Source organism: Oncorhynchus nerka, linkage group LG8 (assembly GCF_034236695.1).
Source record: "Oncorhynchus nerka isolate Pitt River linkage group LG8, Oner_Uvic_2.0, whole genome shotgun sequence".
Lineage (NCBI taxonomy): Eukaryota > Metazoa > Chordata > Actinopteri > Salmoniformes > Salmonidae > Oncorhynchus > Oncorhynchus nerka.
The window spans coordinates 51,925,479-51,945,474 of NC_088403.1; the positions used below are offsets into that span (position 1 = coordinate 51,925,479).

Consider the following 19,996-nt stretch of genomic DNA (forward strand, 5'->3'; position numbering starts at 1 on the left):
GTGTGTGTGTGTGTGTGTGTGTGTGTGTGTGTGTCTGAGTGTTAGAGTGTCTGAGAGAGGGTTTGTACAGTTTATTGGACCGGGTAAAAGAATATGCGCCTGTGAGAAAATTGGCATACCATAATTTCTCTGGTTGTAGCTCTTTGAGGAAGTTAATCAAATGTTTACATTAGCATATTGAATATACACTGCTACCTCACAATCTATGTTCAAGTGAGAAGAAAATAAGCAAACAGCCAGCGTTCCCTTGGTAAATGGAGAAATGCCGGTGTAGGAAGAGGCACTTATCAAACGTTCCTTTCAAATGTGCTGGTTTTGCAAATATAACTCACAAGATGAAGATTGGTTGTGCTTATCTTGTTTCAAAAGCAAACACTCAACTGGCATGGGTACAACCACATCTAAAATGATTTAAAGTGTAGATATGTACATTACAGTGGCGGCTGGTGGGAGGAGCTATAGGAGGAGGGGTTAATTGTAATAATGTCACGTCAACACAAATGAATTGTTTTTGCCCAGTTAAAAATGGTTCTCTCCTGCCGGTGTTCGATCTTAATGTTTGTAGGCCCGTAAGTTAGGAAGCACATTTTGTTCCCACGGTCTGTGGGAACTGTAGCTTAGCGTAGCTAACGTTTGTCCAAATGAGGTCCAAAATCATACAGAAATATTGTGTTTTCAGTGAAATTACTCTGGAAAACGCATATCAAAGCCTATGTTTCTAAACAAATGGGTCCAGCATAATATTGAAACAGGTTTCAACCCTATTATCCTAAAAGTAAGCGAGCGAAAAGAGCAACACTGCTTCATTGCTTTGCTGCTTATTCAGCAAAGTCGTCCAATATCTGGGATAACATTTGATGTCCAGTCAGCAGCCATTTTGGCAGCGCTCTATTTTCACATAACAGGCTCTGATAAGCTCGTGTTTTGCTAATGCGTCCTGGCTATTGTGTCAGTTGCAGACTTGTGCTGTTTTTCATAGACCAATAACCATTTGTTTCTAGTCTCTTGGGAGTTGGGCATGAAACAACCTTATTGGTAAAGAATGTGCAAAACACACACGGCATTTAATCAGGCCAAGTGCTGCCGGTACAACATCAAGATGAGATAAAACCTATCACGTGTACTTATGGGAGGTAGAAATATTAGCCATGCCACTACCGGCATATTATGGAACACATTTGTGCTAAGCTAATGGAGTGGATATGGGTGGACGGATACACCCTCCCTACCATAGTGCAATAAGTCACGCACATATAATGTACCGTTACATTTAGCTCAGGGTACATCACGGCAAATGAGCATTTAGTGAATGAGAGCTTCTTGGCATTTGAATTACAACATTGCCCTTTGAGCGTAGTGTGTATGCCTTAAGCGGCCTTAAAAAAAAAAAATGTTTTTACATGATCTGTGTTTGCTTAACTAGTGCGTTTAAAAAAAAAAGAAGCCTGCTTGGTACGAAAGCTGCAAAGATGTCACTGTGGCAAAATACCTTGATATTCAGAGTGAACTGGTTGTATGGGAGATAAGGAGTGATTGTTGTGAAGCTATGAAAACGGCATTGTGCATTAGGGTCTAGTTTATGAAGTATGTAATTGCAGTGGTTTTTCTGTAAGAGCGGGCTCTGTGGTTTCTGCCAGAATGCCACGCTAGTCACAGAGGAATGCTGTTTTGTCTATTCAGAGAAGCACACCCACTCTCATGGCTTCTGGGTTTTCCATAAAACTGCATGAGTGCAAGGGCAGGGGGTGGGAGTGGTCTCTCTACCTCTAGGCCTTCCTCCCTTTCTCTCCTCCCTCTCGCTCTCTGTGTGTATCTCTCCCTCCCTCCCTCGCTCTCTCTCTATCCCTTCCTTTCACTCTCCATCTCCCTCTCCATCCTTTCTCCCTCTATATTCTCTCTTTCCCACTTTCTCCCTTCTCCTCTCTTCTATTTCCTCTCTCCTCTCTCGGAAGTGATATTATTCATCCTCCCACAGACCGTGGCTGGGTGGTGGGGTAGATGTCAAGATGCCAGGAGTGTATGGTGCAGAGGCGCTGGTTGTGAACAGAGGATCACGTTCTCATACTCCGACCATGGCTCATTTGTCCAATCGGGTCTGGTTGCAGCAGATAGCTTCTCACGCCACAGATATTGTGAGACATACAAGCTCAGACAGGATGTCACAATTGTGCCAGAGAGCATGGTGCATTACCGCCACCAACAGCACAGGGGGTGAAATTACATATAGGATTATAAGATGCACTACATGACCAAAAGTATGAGATGCTCGTCAAGCATTTCATTCAAAAATCATGGGCATTAATATGAGTTGTTCCTCCCCTTTTGTGCTATAACAGCCTCCACTCTTCTGGAAAGGCTTTTTACTAGATGTTGGAACATTGCTGGGGGACTTGCTTCCATTCAGCCATGAGCATTAGTGAGCTCGGGCACTGATGTTGCGCGATTAGGCCTGGCTCGCTGTCGGCGTTCCAGTTCATCCCAAAGGTATTTGATGGGGTTAAGGTCAGGGCGCTATGCAGGTTAGTCAAGTTCTTCCACACTGATCTCGACAAACCATTTTTCTGTATGGACCTCGCTTCTGCGGCTGCTTGGCCATGGAAACCCATTTCATGAAGCTCCCCACGAACAGTTCTTGTGCGGACGTTGCTTCCATACGCAGTTTGGAACTCGATAGTGAGTGTTGCAACCGAGGACAGGCGATTTTTACGCACTTCAGCACTCGGCGGCCCCATTTTGTGAGTTAGTGTTACCTACCACTTTGCGGCTGAGCCGTTGTTGCTCCTAGTCATTTCCACTTCCCAATAACAGCACTTACAGTTGACTGCGCAGCTCTAGCAGGGCAGAAATTTGACAAACTGACTTGTTGGAAAGGTGGCATCTTATGACGGTACCACGTTGAAAGTCATTGAGCTCTTCAGAACGGGCCATTCTACTGCCAATGTTTGTCTTTGGAGATTGCGTGGCTGTGTGCTCAATTTTATAGACCAGGTGGGCTGAAATAGCCGAATCCACTAATTTGAAGGGTTGTCCACATACTTTTGGACACTAGCTAGTGTGTGCTAGGTAGTTAGCTAGTGTGTATTAGAGCTAGTGTTGTAGCTAGTGTGTAGGTACTAGCTAGTTAGAGTGTACCAGTTAGCTAGCCTAGCTGGTGTGTATTTAAAAAATAATTTATTTTACTAGGCAAGTCAGTTGATGAGTACTAGCTAGCGTGTACTAGCTAGCTGCACAAGCAATAGTGGTTAACATAACGCCATGGATCAGAGCTAGTGCCTCAACCGGTATGTGCGTAGCACACTGACGCCCTGGAACAATGCTACTGACTTACGTGATACATGAGACCAAGGAACGTCTACACCACTCTGGGAAGCGACCCGTCCAGACTGCTATAGTGTGCCCAGTTCATCCCCTCTCCACCCTTGTTCTGTTCTCCTCCTCCTCCCTCCCTCTCTCTGTCTCTCTCTTTCTTTCTTTCTTTCCCCACCTCACTCTCTCTGCCTGATCCGTCCTCTCCTCCTCAGCCACCTCTTTATATTTCTCCCTCTCCCTCCATCTCCCCTGTTTTCTGGTTCATAATATGTAACATGATTTGGCCCTCCCCTGTTCATGCGGCATAAATATAATCCTGGCGATTTCAGGTTGGCGGCTGTTAAGTCTACCGTTTTTCTCTCTCTCTCTCTCTCTCTCTCTCTCTCTCTCTCTCTCTCTCTCTCTCTCTCACACACACAGACACACAAACACACACAATGGGTTCTTGAGATGCTGCACATTTGTACGGTAATGAGTTTCTTTCCCTGTGAAACACGGCGCTCATACAGAAGAGTCCTTCAATCGACGGCGGCGACGAGAGCACAAAACACTATGCACTTCCAAATCGGCCTCACCACAACAGCAAACAAACACACGGCCCCTTGAGTGCATGGGGGAACCCTAAGAAGAGGAAAATAAAGATTTCAATAGATTGCAGAAGGGAAGTCGCAAGCTATTGACAATCGGCTCGCAAGAGCTTATGTATGCCATGCTTTTATCATTGTTCCATAGAAAAGGCATTAAAGTGTTCTATGGGATTGATTTAACCATGTGTTGGCCAATGTCATCAAGGTCAATTGAAAAACAGACAGTTGTGTGTTGTGATGATGCAGTTGCGTGTGTGTGTGTGTGTGTGTGTGTGTGTGTGTGTGTGTGTGTGTGTGTGTGTGTATGTGTGCACGTGCACGTGTTTCCACGTGCACATGGCCTCTTTGTGTGTGTTCTCGCATGGGTGTGTGTGTGTGTGTGTGTGTGTGTGTGTGTGTGTGTGTGTGTGTGTGTGTGTGTGCGCGTGTGTGTGCGTGCGTGTGTGTTTGACTCTGTATGCCAGTGTGCAGCGGAGCAGCCCAACAGGGCACTGGGATAATCACTCACCAGTCTGTTGGTCAGGGTCGTGTACTGGGGGACCATCCATCTGAACAGCTGCTCTAAGACTGAGATAGAGGAGGGCGGGGGAGAGAGGGAGAGGGAAGGGTAAAAAGAGGTAGAGGAGATATCATGTGGGTAAGAGAGAGAAAGAAAGTGAGAGAAATAAGAGAAGAAAAGAGGGACAGGTTAAAATATAGAGGAAGTGTGAGAGGGAGATAGTGCTAGCTAGTTTGGTGAGATTGCTATTTGGACAAAGACATAGTAGGTCTAGTATTGATGATAATTATTTGGACAAGGACATGGTAGGTCTAGTATTGATGAGAACTATTTGGACAAGGACATGGTAGGTCTAGTATTGATGAGAGAACTATTTGGACAAGGACATGGTAGGTCTAGTATTGATGAGAACTATTTGGACAAGGATATGGTATGTCTAGTATTGATAAGATGCCTATTTGGACCAGGACATGGTTGGCCTAGTATTGATGAGAACTATTTGGACAAGGACATGGTAGGTCTAGTATTGATGAGATAACTATTTGGACAAGGATATGGTATGTCTAGTATTGATAAGATAACTATTTGGACAAGGATATGGTATGTCTAGTATTGATAAGATAACTATTTGGACAAGGACATGGTAGGTCTAGTATTGATGAGAACTATTTGGACAAGGATATGGTATGTCTAGTATTGACCCATTTGGCCCATTTGGACCAGGACATGGTTGGCCTAGTATTGATGAGAACTATTTGGACAAGGACACGGTAGGTCTAATATTGATGAGATAACTTTTTGGATAAGGACATGGTAGGTTGTCTGAATTCACATAGTATCACTATAGTAAACTGAAAATATATAAACTTGGCCTCTGTTCCATTGTTAGTTTTTCTTGCAGCTATGAAACACTTGTTAAAACTGTTGAATTCAGTTAAACTCGTCCTGCTATGATCTAGTCACAGATAGCAACTTTACAGTAACAAAGCAACCCTTAAAAAGATATATGCACCTAATTATCATTGACCTTTGGTGATTAGGTAAACAAGCAAATCTCCCTTGAGGCTTCTCAAAGTTCAAACTCCTGAACAAAAGCGAGACTGCAGAGGTGAAATGGCTTTGGCATTTCCTGTACCCACACCTGGGGACAAGATACTGTCACTTCCTTGTTCCAGCCACAGCAGGTGCTTTTAAACCCAATTACTGGCGCAAGAAATGTCATCAGAACCCGTCACTCATAACAACAAAGGGTGGGATGATAGAGAGAATGTTAGCTTGCTAGCTTGTAAGCCTTGACATAAACAGACAACGGCAATGTTCTAATAAACAGGGAGACAACAGAGGAACTCGGGTGGGACGAGCATCTCTGAAAACATTACATTACATATGAGGCTTGTTTGACTGAGGTCGGGAGGAGGTTGGGTAAAAGTAAATAAGTTCCACAAATAAACTCCTTTAAGCTGCCGGTGTCAGAAGCTTTCATGTGGATGCTGCACTTGAGGGCATAGCTTAGCTTAGCTTGAGGAATGTTATTACACATGCCTACTGATCTGGTGGCGATGCGTGAGAAACGGTCCTGACGCTAGTCTTAAATCAAACCGCCCCTTTGTGAGAGAGAGAGAGATGTATGGAGGGAAGGAAAGAGAGAAAAGGATGGTGACAGGAGGTATGAGCGAGTGAGAGAGAGAGAAGAGAGAGAGAGAAGGGCAGAAGAATGATTGTGAAAGAGAGGGGAAGAGAAAATTGAAGCAGGTCATGGAAGAAGATGGAAGGAAGGAGGCTTTTTTGAGAGAGAGAGAGAGAGAGAGAGAGAGAGAGAGAGAGAGAGAGAGATGAGCGGAAAGAGGTAAGATAAAAGACTACTGCATGTGTCATGCGTAATAGGTGCAGCCAGCATCCCGAGCTCATGGGCTGCCACTCTGACTTAGCCCGCACCCTTTTTGACAGGGGGGGCGGACGGTTGCTAGGGGGACTTATGCCTCTGTTGAGTGTTCCAACGGGATACATTCTATAACTCCAATCATGTGACACATAGCAATAACCCTGAGGGAATCTGAGTGGGTGTAAATGCCGCTTCATGCAAACTTCTTTGAACTCTATTAATGTAATATTTCTCCACTGTGGAACCATGGTTGAGACGGGTAGACGTGGAGGGTGAGGGATGGGTACACAATGCCCTATGCCGTCTGTAGAGATGCCATTTGACCTTGCGGTTGAAATCGGTGGGCGAGCGCTCTTTCACGGTACAGCGGTTCTGCCTTAATTAAGCCGGATAGAGTCCTTGAGCTCTTGACTCTTACCTCTTGTGTGGCATCTGGAAGATACTGTTCAAAACAACTGAGATATAGCCTTACGTTGTTGGAGTAAAAAGTTTAAGGAACCTGCCATGTTTTATTTATGATTTTGGACTATGTTATGACTGTATTGTTTACCCCTGACCAAACAAGGAAAGGGAACAGTTCATGAAAGGCAAAAACTGTATTTGTCTTGCACCAATTCCTTGTGGCAGTTCTGTCTTTGCGTGTGTGGACACAATTAAGGAAGGGGTTGACTTAATAGTCGTGCCTGGTATTTTTGTGGGCATTTTTTGGGGAGAACAACAACAGTTTCCATGCAATCTATTTTATAAGATGGGCAAGGCATTGCATGTTATTCACAAACATAAAGAGCCCTCTTGAAACCCAATGGACTTATTTGAAGCAAAACTGAGGCAAGGCGCACGGAAGATGAGTTTGTTATGAAGGTTGGTTATGGGTATTGTTTATTTTTTTAAATTTTTTATCCCAGACCAAACTTATTAAAAACAGTTGCATCCATAAGATTCTGATGTTAGCATTTGGTTCCCATCAATTTGTGTTATATTGTGGATATACTAGCAGGCTATGATAGCACGCTAACAAAGAATGTCCCATCACAGATGGTATTAGGTACTATAATAGCATGCCTTCAGGGTCATGACCACCCCAGCATGATGGTTACATACATTGAAATAGATGACAAGGGATTCCTGTTAGCTTCTGTTTGACGATCAACACCCATCTCAAGACATTTGAACAACAATGAGAAAAAGTTTATGTAAATCAAACACTGTTTGGTAGTTCACACAGCAGTATCAAAAATCTCGGAATCTAAATTGTTAGTCCTTGTTTGAAACAGAACTCCCACATGCAATAGTAGAAGACACAAAACAGGCTATAGAGAATCCCTCTCTTCATTGTTTCCCTCCTCTAATCAACCTCTCAGGGAGTGATAAGAATCAGGGGAGAACAAACGATAACTCACCAACCCTCTCTCTCTCTCTCTCTCTCTCTCTCTCTCTCTCTCTTTCTCTTTCTTTCTCTCCTCCGACACTGCCTGGCAATATCTTCCCCTTTTTCTAATTAACATTGTGCATGTTGTCGGCCTTTTGTTTAATAATGCATGATCCTATCACAACTCGGCACTTTGAATGGAAAACCACTGAATAGTAACAATAATACCGCTGAGAGGCTTGGAAAGAAAGGACAATATTTTTTCTCTTCCTTTTTTTTCCCAGCAATAAATGTTCAAGGGAAGCATCAGCATCTCTGTATGTGTGAAATTGAACTGACACATGTAACACAGCGGCCATATTAGGGAACAAAAGCTTTTGTGTCGAAGGTCAGAGGTAATATCTGAGTTAGCAGTGTGCGTTGGGTAACGCCAGCGATGCTGCTGTAGTTGTTGGTTAGAGCTCAGCCCTGTAGGAAACACACCCACACATGAGCGTACCCACATACACACATGAATGCAGGTACTATCATACACACTGCCAACACGCTGCACCATTCTCGCTACAGACATGCTGTTCAGAGGGTGACTAAGTGCACCTTGCCTACCCTGCCTACTCCCTTTGACTGTATTCTGTGACAAGTCCTTAATGCTGGAACAAAAGTCCACATATGACATCAGAGTAGCCATTGTCCAATTTTGTCAGCTACTTTGTTCACATTAGGGGTGCTTGTGTTCACATGGATGGCACAGCCTTCCTCTCCCATGGTTGGTGCTTACAAAACATGCAGATGGCTTTGTTTCTCTGTATCAGCATGTGGAGGGCGGTGGAGGGAGCAAGGGAGAGCTGCTGAGTACTGTGTATAGTGAGGACTCCTAATGTTATGTCATTGTGGAAGTTCACAGGACATTAATTAACTCAAAGGCTATCAACCCCGACTTTGGAAGGATGGCTACTGCACATGCATGCAAGGCAGAAGTAAGAGAAGACGTCGGTGACCTTGAATAGAAGAGCTTTGTGTAATGCCGTTGCTTACTATGGATTAGACTTTCAGTGATAACCCTGTCCTTACACAGTGTAATGGAATGAAATACACTATAAATACTCTAGTCATGCGGAAAATCTGTTTATGTGTGCTCGTATGTGTGTGTGTGTGTGCACGTGAGCCATTGTATGTGTGTGTGTGTGTGTTGGTTGAGATTGCCTCAAATTGATTCAGTTTGCCACGCGTACCTCGGACGCCACTGGCCTCACAGCGCTCTGAGACAGGTAGTCCTGTCTATCTCCCCATGATACAAATCGAATGTGACAGGTGCGCTATCTCCCTGTCTTTTCTGCCATTTACAGTCAAAGGAATAAAAGTTCTCCCGCAGGGGGAGAGAAAGGACGGGGAGATGGGTAGCAGGGAAATTAGGTACTTTGTCATCGTCTACCCCACTGATTGAGCTTTGGGTTTTCTAGATGTTTTATTTGTTTATAAATCATCAGATAAATAGCCGGGTGAACAAGCCCCATACGTAAAGCGATTATGTGATTCCTGTAATGCTTTTGTGTGGGTGAACAGTGCCATATCTAGGCCTGTGGTGTGGCTAATGTGCAAATGGTCCATGCTATCCGTCAACTAGCCTTCGGTGCTAACCCGCTAAATGTCAAACTGTAAAAGAGGTCAGAGGTCAAATGATGTGTCCATCTGACGACTCCCAGTTTTAGTTTACCTCCGACAAGTTAACCTAGTCAGTTTGGGTGCATTCCAGATAACCATTTTAGGCTCAGATCTACATCGATTATCAGGTCTTTACAATGCCTGGAAAAGTGTTTTACATCTCATAAACCACAACATATTGGTCACCAGGGATCAAGACCTGGCTTTAGCGAATGGATGATGTGGAATCGAGTGGGTTACTTGCTAATGCTATCATGCTTTGTCACATCGATTTTCCCCATCCACATAGTGGCTCTTGATAAAGGAAGGGGTGGCAAACATGAGCGCAAACACGAGCTGAGCCTAGCCTACACGTTTAGAAAAAGGTTCTACATGGAACCCAAAAGAGTTTCACCTGGCACCAAAAGGGTTTTTACCTGGAACCAAAATGGGTTCTCTTATGGCGACAGCTCTAGAATCCTTTTAGATTCCTGATAGCACCTTTTTTTCTAAGAGTGTACTCTGTCATAGATTTTATGTGTACTCCAAGCAGCTCTTGATAAAGGAGGTGTTGCTAGCATGTACTAATGCTACTGTAGCTTACTCCATCAAAATGTATAGATGTGTTGCCCTCTTTTTTTTGTTGGTCCTAATCTATTTGGAGACACTTGAAGCTATTAAAGCTTTGTCTAAGTGATGTAAGACAGGGCATAAATATGAGCTGAATGGTTTTAAGGGTACTAAGAGCAATAGTGGCAATTTATCACTCCATAGTCAGTGGATAGCACTTGTCTGGAGAGAAATCCACCAATCTATTACTGGCTTCTCTTAACCGTCTCACCATAAACTCACTAAAGAACGAGAGCAGAGGTTAGGTGCTGTGTCTCGTGTGGCTCAGTTGGTTGAGCATGAGAAAAAGTGTGATGAATTCGTTCCTAACACTACTGTAAGTTGCTCTGCTAAATGTGTCTGCTAAATTACCCAAATGTCCGTGAGGTGAATGGCTAACTGTATGGTTCTCTGGAGACGGTTTGAGTTAGTCACCCATAGTAGGATAAACAGGTTAGCATTCTGCTGCTAGCATGTTTAATGTATGTGAATAGTTCAGAAATGTTCTTATTACACACAGTATATTTGATTAGAGCATGTGTGTCCTTCCATCCGCGTGCGTGTGTGTGTGTGTATGTGCGAGCACTAATGTAGGTTCTGAGGTGCCAGAATATAGCCTGCGAGCATATTACCCTCTCTCCTCTTTAGCTGTCAAAACCTACTGAGTCTGTGTGGGTATGTCACAAATCTGCACTAGATAGATAAAGTACATGAAGCCAAACCGCTTTATTTCATCTCTCTCTCTCTCTCTCTCTCTCTCTCTCTCTCTCTCTCTCTCTCTCTTCTCCCCTCCCCCCACAGGCTGTGAATATCCTGCATCTGAGAAATCAGACCACTGAGGCTGCCAAAGCATGCTGGTGCCAAGCTGTCCCATGATGCACATAGCCAGACCCGTGCTGCTCGTCCTGGGTCTTCTCCTCCTCCTCGCCAACGCCGAAAGTAAGTGTCACTTCTTCTCTCGTCCACTCTTTGTCCTCTATTTGCACCCTTGTAGGGAAGAAAGATGTCTCTTATAAGTGGTCTTATGATATCTAAGTGTCAAGTGTTATTACACACACCAACTCACACACACTTCCATGCATTCTCCCTCTATCTCCCTCTCTCTACCCAACACCCCGATGAGTATAAGGCCATATCCATGCCCCTACATTCTAATCCAATATGGAGATAACTATCAATATCTGGGACCCAAAGAACAACCGTAGATATACAGTGCCTTCAGAAAGTATTCACACCCCTTGACTTTTTCCACATTTTCTTGTGTTACAGCCTGACTCTAAAATTGATCAAATTTAGATTTTTGGTAATTGGCCTACACACGATATCTCAAAATGTCAAAATGGAATTATGTTTTTCCAAATTTGTACAAATTAATAAAAAATGTAAATCTGAAATGTCTTCAGTCAATTAACTATTCAACTCTTCCTGTGTTATGGCAAGCGTAAATAAGTTCAGGAGTAAAAGTCACATAATAAGTTGCATGGACTCACTCTGTGCAATAATAGTGTTTAACATGATTTTAGAATGACAAACCTCATCTCTGTACCCCACACATACATTTATCTCTGAAATCCCTCAGCTGAACAGTGAATTTCAAACAAAGATTCAACCACAAAGACCAGGGAGGTTTTCCAATGCCTTGCAAAGAGGGGCACCTATTGGTAGATGGGTAAAAAAAACACCCAGTCATAACAAAGATACAGACATATTTCCTAACTCAGTTGCTGGAGAGGAAGGAAAATGCTCAGGGATTTCCTTCCTCTCCAGCAAGTCCCTTGTTTGATCCTGTTTGCAACAAGGCACTAAAGAAATACTGCAAAACAAATATGGCAAAGCAATTAACTTTTTGTCCTGAATACAGTGTTATGTTTGGGGAAAATCCAATACAACACATTACTGAGTACCACGCTCCATATTGGCTGCATCATGTTATGGGTATGCTTTTGATCATTAAGGACTGGAGTGTTTTTCAGGATCAAACAAATGTATGGAATGGAGCTAATCACAGGAAAAACCCTAGAGAAAAACCTGGTTCAGTCTGCTTTCCACCAGACACTGGGAGACAAATTCACCTTTCAGCAGGACAATAACCTAAAACACAAGGCCAAATATACACTAGAGTTGCTAACCATGAAGAAGGCGAATGTTCTCGAGAGGCCGAATTACAGTTTTGACTTAAATCTACTTGAAAATCTATGACAAGACCTGAAAATGGTTGTCTAACAATAATCAACAAGCAATTTGACAGAGCTTGAAGAATATTGAAAAAAATAATGGCAAACGTTGCACAATCCAGGTGTGGAAAGTTCTTAGAGACTTACCCAGAAAGACTCGCTTCCAAAGGCGCAATCGCTTCCAAAGGCGCTTCTACAAGTATTGACTCAGGGGTATGAATACTTATTTAAGTGCGATTTTTCCTGTATTTCTTTTTCAATAAATGTACAAAAATAGCTAAAAACATGTTTTTCACTTTGTTATTGTGGGGTATTGTGTGTAGATGGGTGAGATTATTATTTATTGAATCTATTTTGAATTCAGGCTGTAACACAACAAAATGTGGAATTAGTCAAGGGGTAGGCATACTTTCTGAAGGCACTGTAAACGTGACATTTCCACCACGAAAATACGTTGAATTGGAATTACATGATGTTAGGAGTTCAAATCTGAGCATTGAGGTGTGACAGCAGTGTGACAGTAGTTTCAGACTCCATTGAGGTGTGACAGCAGTGTGACAGTAGTTTCAGACTCCATTGAGGTGTGACAGCAGTGTGACAGTAGTTTCAGACTCCATTGAGTTTCTCTCACTCCATTTTCCCTGGTTAACACTACTTCCCATGAATCACTAAGTTCCAGGAAGCAGGTGCATGTGAATTAAAGTTTTATCACACCCCGTCACACCGCGGGAATCTCACTCGTCAGCTCGAATATCTTTGGAAGACGGAGCGTTCACCCAAGGTCAGAGACGAGGGAACAGCAACAGTTCAATTGATGGGCGAGACTTGAAACTTTGTGGTTGAGAAACGTTCCCTGCGATCTGTTTCATGCTCCATACTCCCTCCCATGGCATGTCACTGTGGGAGAAAGATGAATGGAAAAGTTTCACTTCAGGTGAGAATTTTGTGTCTCAAGGATTCTGGTTTTTATTGACTTTTCCATCATAATCATAGCAGCTTTTGATGTGCTTTCTACTGAGCACAACTATCAATATTTTGGAAATAGAATAGACCATGCAACAAGGCATGAACTCCAAATGGTGGATGTTGCCATGAGGTGACAAATATGTCATCCAAAATAAAATAAAATAAAGGAAAGCCAACTACCAGACATCCAATCTTGAGTCGCCAGCGGACATTCCAGGGGTGAATTTGAGCACAGATGTTACCGATGAGACAACCACAAGTGCACTTGGCCATCCAACCCCCTTAACCCTACCCCCCACCTTCCCTTCTCTCCCTGTTACGGTCTGCGTGCTAACAGCTGCTCTTATAGCCCTTTGGACAGCTGTGCTGGTTCATCACTTCCAAGCCAAAACAAATTTACCGCGAGGGGAGGCGACAGCTGTCTAGCAATGACTGAGTAACGCAGGAGACAGGGGGTTGGGGATCGGGGATCGGGGGTTGTATGACAGGCCAGTGTTGCCAGCTGAGGTGTGAGTGCACAGAGAGCCAAGTAGAGCTAAACCATCTTGAAGTAGTACATATTTTCTAAGGGATCCAGCTATATTCTTCTCTCAGCTTTATCCAGCTTTAATACTCAGCTTAAGTATGTATTTTAGTCTTTGTTGAGTTGCGGATATTCCTTCTCCCTCTATCCTTTCCTCCCACGTCCCTTCTTTCTGTCCCTTTTTGTGCCTGTGCGTTAGCCCCAGACAAGCGACTGTGTCCCTGTATTTTCCCTCTCTAGTGTGCCACTGCATCTGCATAAACACTTCAGCTGCTCAGCTCAGCTCCAGGGTTCTCCCCAATACTGCTCTAGCCGTGAGAGGAAAGGCCAAAATAACAACGGAATAACCCCACCACCCACCGCCTCACTTTAACCCTCTAAAACCCCCTAGAGAAAGAAGCGAAGCTGCATGCCTCCGTCAGTGCAGTGCGTTAGCCCAACTGGGGTGTGTTAGCCCCGCATGCTAAGGGATATGGCGGAGGATATGAGACACGCGAGAAGGCGAAAATGGCTGACTCTGCCTGCTCAACAGATGGCACCATCCTTGGAGCCAGTCCTGTGTGTCCATGCCCGGCTGACTGCACTAACCTCTCCCGCAAAGGCTGGGAAAAAAAGAGTAACAAATGTCCCCGGACAGGACACGCACACACGTAGGAAGGGTTTTGGCGCTAACGATGTTAACACGGGCGAATGCAATATGGCAATGCATTGTTTGGTTAATATGTGGATACTAAGCATGGATAGAAAGGGCCCTTTTTTGGCATAGGACTGTGATTATGTTTGTGGTTTTTCTGTTGTTTTACCTCCAGAACCTCTCTCTCTCTCTCTCTCTCTCTCTCTTTATCTCTCTCTCTCTCTCTCTCTCTCTCTCTCTCTCTCTCTCTCTCTCTCTCTCTCTCTCTCTCTCTTTCTTCTCTCTCTCTCTCTCCCTCCCTCCCTCCCTCCCTCCCTCTCTCTCTCTCTCTCTCTCTCTCTCTCTCTCTCTCTCTCTCTTTATCTCTCTCTCTCTCTCTCTCTCCCTCTCTCTCCCTCTCTCGCTCTCCCTCGCTCTCTCTCTCTCCCTCTCTCTCCCTCTCTCGCTCTCCCTCGCTCTCTCTCTCTCTCTCTCTCTCTCTCTCTCTCGCTGTCTCTCTCTTCCTCTCCCTCTCCTAACCCTGCATGGTTAATTTGTGTGGCAAATTGGGTTCAGGACTATTGAAGGAGGGTATACCAGGGCAATAATAATTGTCCCTGGTGAGCCTGCAAGAGAGAGAGAGTGAGAAGCAGTGGTGGCGGCAAGCAATTATTCTGTGCCTGGTTAAACAATGTCTAGTAGGATGAAGATTAGACATGGGTTGTGTCCGAAATGGCACCTTATTTTGGCCATGGCCCATAAGGCAAGAAGTACATACTGTAGTGAACGGTGTCCTATTTGGGACAGAGCTACTGGTTTGAGGAGACTAAACAGCTCAGCGATTCATTAGCGACATTAAATGCAAAGAGCTACCAAACAGTACCGAACAGCACCGAACAAAACACAATAAGTCCTAGAGGTTGATGGAGGTCTCTAATGGTTTTGCCTTCATGCTTGTTTGTTTGCCCTCTGCCATTTTTCCCATTGTGCTCTTAAACTCGCTGGCGTTGACCATCCATTGATCATTATTGATCATTGATACATGCTGCTTTAAATACCTCTTAAACCCATCCCTCTAAGGGGCCCTGGTCAAAAGTTGTGGACAACACTATATAGGAAATAGGGAGCCAATTGGGAGGCAACTTAAGTCACCCTGGGGCCTAATGCTGGTTGAATTGATTATCTCTACTGATTGCGTGTCGTATCCCAGTGGAGTGAATGCTCCTCTTTTAACGCCTCAAATAACTATCGACAGGCTCCCCCGGATCTCTGTAAACACTCTGTTTATGTGCCCAAACTTCTCTATCTCTCTTGCTCTCCTTCACACACACAGGCTTGCGACCCAAATAGCACCATATTCCCTTTATAGTGCACCTATGCAGACACTCTAGAGAGAGAGAGAGAGAGAGAGAGAGAGAGAAAGGATTTCAGGAGGCAGACTAGCGTGTCTCCATGCAGCGGTTCTGAGGGCTCAACTCGAATCAGGGGGGCAGGCTAGCGGGTTTCCATGCAGAGGTCAAATTGTGCACGGCTTTGCAGCGAACATAATGTGCAATATAATTACTCAGTACACTGTGAGGAACAGGCTTTCCCATAGTGTCATTATTTGATATGAAAGAGGCAGTCATCACAGGCGTTATCAAAGGGCTCAAGCTCGACCACGTCTTTGTGTCATTCAGATGGCTGTCATTGTCAGTGTGTGAATAGATTCTAGAATATTGGATGGAATAATATGATACATATTTTCGTGGAATGTTTATGTCAATGGTCATTACCTCGATGCACTCTGGGATATGTATTCATCCATAGAGCCACACATTTATAGGACTACTGGCAGGCACGTACACACACATAAGAATGCACACACACACACAGGAACACACACACACAGAGGCTCATGTGAGCACACTGAGTAGCACCTCCTAGCCAGACTAAGGGCTAATGATAATGCATTCCCCTGATGCCAGGTAGTTGTTCATGGTGTGTTTTATGCATGCCTCACCTAATATGAATTATCGTGAAATAGGGTTGTATTTGCATATGGGCTTTCAGGTACTGCTGAAATTAGCATTTTTACAACAGTTCAAATTAAATCCCACTGCTTAATTTGCCAGCATGTTAATTTGATTTAAATTGCGTCCATTCCACCCCCTACTAAACTCATAGTCATGCCCTCATGTTGTCATTGTACTTCTGCATGCAACACACACGCAACACACACACACACAGACACACGGACACACGCACGCACGCACACGCACGCACACACACACACACACACACACACACACACACACACACACACACACACACACACACACACACACGTATTACACAATAACATATTTCCCCAGTATTACATTAAATAAGGGAGAATGAAACTACTGACATTGTAATTATTACAAAAAACGATCAGCGCCCAAAAATATACCAAATATCCCAACTTTTCAGGAGCCTGTAAAATGGCTGCTTTTGCCTCCAGCGCCATTTGATAAAATAGTAGTGTGGTACGTCCGGTACATCACTGGGGCGTGTCAGAGGAAGGCCCTAAAAATGGACTCCAGCCAAGTCATTCTTTTTGCTACCGCATGGCAAAAGGGACCAGAGCAGAAAGTCTGGGACAGAACGACTCCTGAACAGCTTCTACCCCAAGCCATAAGACTGCTGAACAGCTTCTACCCCAAGCCATAAGACTGCTGAACAGCTTCTACCCCCAAGCCATAAGACTGCTGAACAGCTTCTACCCCAAGCCATAAGACTGCTGAACAGCTTCTACCCCAAGCCATAAGACTGCTAAACAGCTTCTACCCCAAGCCATAAGACTGCTGAACAGCTTCTACCACAAGCCATAAGACTGCTGAACAGCTTCTACCCCAAGCCATAAGACTGCTGAACAGCTTCTACCCCCAAGCCATAAGACTGCTGAACAGCTTCTACCCCCAAGCCATAAGACTGCTGAACAGCTTCTACCCCAAGCCATAAGACTGCTGAACAGCTTCTACCCCAAGCCATAAGACTGCTGAACAGCTTCTACCCCCAAGCCATAAGACTGCTGAACAGCTTCTAACCCAAGCCATAAGACTGCTGAACAGGTTCTACCCCAAGCCATAAGACTGCTGAACAGCTTCTACCCCCAAGCCATAAGACTGCTGAACAGCTTCTACCCCAAGCCATAAGACTGTTGAACAGCTTCTACCCCCAAGCCATAAGACTGCTGAACAGCTTCTAACCCAAGCCATAAGACTGCTGAACAGGTTCTACCCCAAGCCATAAGACTGCTGAACAGCTTCTACCCCCATGCCATAAGACTGCTGAACAGCTTCTACCCCAAGCCATAAGACTGCTGAACAGCTTCTACCCCCAAGCCATAAGACTGCTGAACAGGTTCTACCCCAAGCCATAAGACTGCTGAACAGCTTCTACCCCAAGCCATAAGACTGCTGAACAGCTTCTACCCCAAGCCATAAGACTGCTGAACAGGTAATCAAATGGCTAACCGGGTGATTTTCATTGACACCCTTTTTTTTTGCACTGGCTCTATGCACACTCACTGGACTCTACCCTCACACTCACACATACTACACTGATACTCCAACACACACACAAACACACACTCACACACTACATAGGCTCACAAACACAAAACACATTCACACATGCATAATGACACCACTCACACATAGACACACTTTCACACTCTTCACATACGCTGGTGCTACTCTGTTTATTATCTATCCTGACTGCCTAGTCACTTTTACCCCTACCTAGTGTACATATACATATTACCTCAATTACCTAGCTACCCCCGCACATTGACTTGGTACCGGTACTCCTTGTATATAGCCTCGTTATTGTTATTTAATTGTGTTACTATTACATTTTTATTTATTTTTTTGCTAATCTTTTCTTACTTTTTAACTCTGCATTGTTGCGACAGGGCTCATAAGTAAGAATTCCACTGTAAAGTTGTATTGAACCTGTTGAATTCAGTGCATGTGACAAATACAATTATATTTGATTTGATTTAAACCCTCCTCATCAACGGTGTCTAATTACAAACCTGTGGTTTAGTCGCACGCAATCTGATCACAAGACCGTGGAGACGTAATTAAGCACAATGTTATCGTGGTCATCCGAGATGATTTGTGCTACCAGGGCTTTTGCTATGCTAGATGAATAATCAGTAGTGATCATTTTCTCTGGTAGAAATACGGTACTCTGCAAACTGTCTGTGCTTCTCGTTCTCATCGCCACTTTGTAATTACCATGTAATTACTTCATAAGACACTGTGGGCACTCACCATTTATGCTGGGAATGCTTGTTTGTCTAGTAGGGCTGTGAAGATACCAGCATAGCAATATATTTTTCATGGTAGAAAATGTAACACAAAGCACACTAAACCCTTTGGTCCTGCTGTATGTAACATATTGTGAGCTATAACTTGGAAAATAAATAAATGTGACTCTGGATGACAACATAATGTTGTTTGTTTCCAACATTAGTCTGTTTTCCTAAAGAAGTTAACCTACTTCATGTTTTGTTTCCTTGCCACGGTACTAACGACTATCGCAGGGCCAGTACTATGGCAGTACTATCGCAGGGCCAGTACTATGGCAGTACTATCGCAGGGCCAGTACTATGGCAGTACTATCGCAGGGCCAGTACTATGGCAGTACTATCGCAGGGCCAGTACTATGGCAGTACTATCGCAGGGCCAGTACTATGGCAGTACTATCGCAGGGCCAGTACTATGGCAGTACTATCGCAGGGCCAGTACTATGGCAGTACTATCGCAGGGCCAGTACTATGGCAGTACTATCGCAGGGCCAGTACTATGGCAGTACTATCGCAGGGCCAGTACTATGGCAGTACTATCGCAGGGCCAGTACTATGGCAGTACTATCGCAGGGCCAGTACTATGGCAGTACTATCGCAGGGCCAGTACTATCGCAGTACTATCGCAGGGCCAGTACTATCGCAGTACTATCGCAGTACTGGCCCTATTATCTAGTAGAAAGCCTCTGCTAGTCCATTATTGGACACCATTAGCCTGGCTATGGATTGCTGTAATTTGGCCATCCACAGTACCACACAAAGTTCGGACCAATTTCCAAAGTTCTTCGGGCATATATGTCCACCGAAGAAAGACTACAAATCTATTTTTTCCCCGTTTACAATACCCGCCTAATTCAAACCAAAATGGAACGGAATTCCCACAGATTTTTACCTCAGGTTTGGCATATTTGTCCACCAAAGAAGGAATATAAAGCCTGATTTAAGCTGGATGCTCCCATTAAGAGAGCACAAACGGCCAGGTTTCACACAGTCTAGCATGGCTTTGATGCCGGGATCAGCCGGTGAGCCGAACACAATGCCAGCTGTTTTGCGTATCCCGGGCTTACGCTTGGCACAACGTTTATAGCATGCTGGCATATGCTAAAGCGGATCACTCCTTTATATACCAATACACCCTGTAACAATGCGTGACATCACTAGAGTGACTGTGCAATTAATAGATTGGGCCTTTGGGATGCTTGGATTTGGTCATTGTCTTGAATGGATGTGCTTTACCGTCACATAATCACTCCTCTTACAGAGTAAAGGGTAGTGTTTTGGTGGGTACGTCAAAATGGATGATCAATGTTAGAACATTAGTACGTAAGATGTTACGGATGAGAAAAGGTTCAACAATCCACGTTTGTCTTTTTGATGCCTGTGAGTGTGAAAATTGCCACGTTGTCTGGGACAGATCTAAATGAATTAAACTAAGCTGTCGACCCCTAAGAACTTGAGGATGGGAGAGCCATATCAGAACCTCTTAGC

General features: G+C 44.2%; 1 protein-coding gene across 11 annotated transcripts in view; it reads left to right on the forward strand.

The window, feature by feature from the left end:
* Positions 1 to 19,996, forward strand: part of LOC115133550 (receptor-type tyrosine-protein phosphatase delta-like) — a 211,448-nt gene that overhangs the window by 47,283 nt on the left and 144,169 nt on the right. For all 11 annotated transcript variants that reach the window (XM_065021895.1, XM_065021900.1, XM_065021897.1 and 8 more), the window contains exon 2: positions 10,698 to 10,835. In XM_065021895.1, the coding sequence (XP_064877967.1) occupies positions 10,748 to 10,835 (88 nt within the window). In that variant the 5' untranslated portion in view covers positions 10,698 to 10,747. The remainder of the gene's footprint in view (positions 1 to 10,697; positions 10,836 to 19,996) is intronic.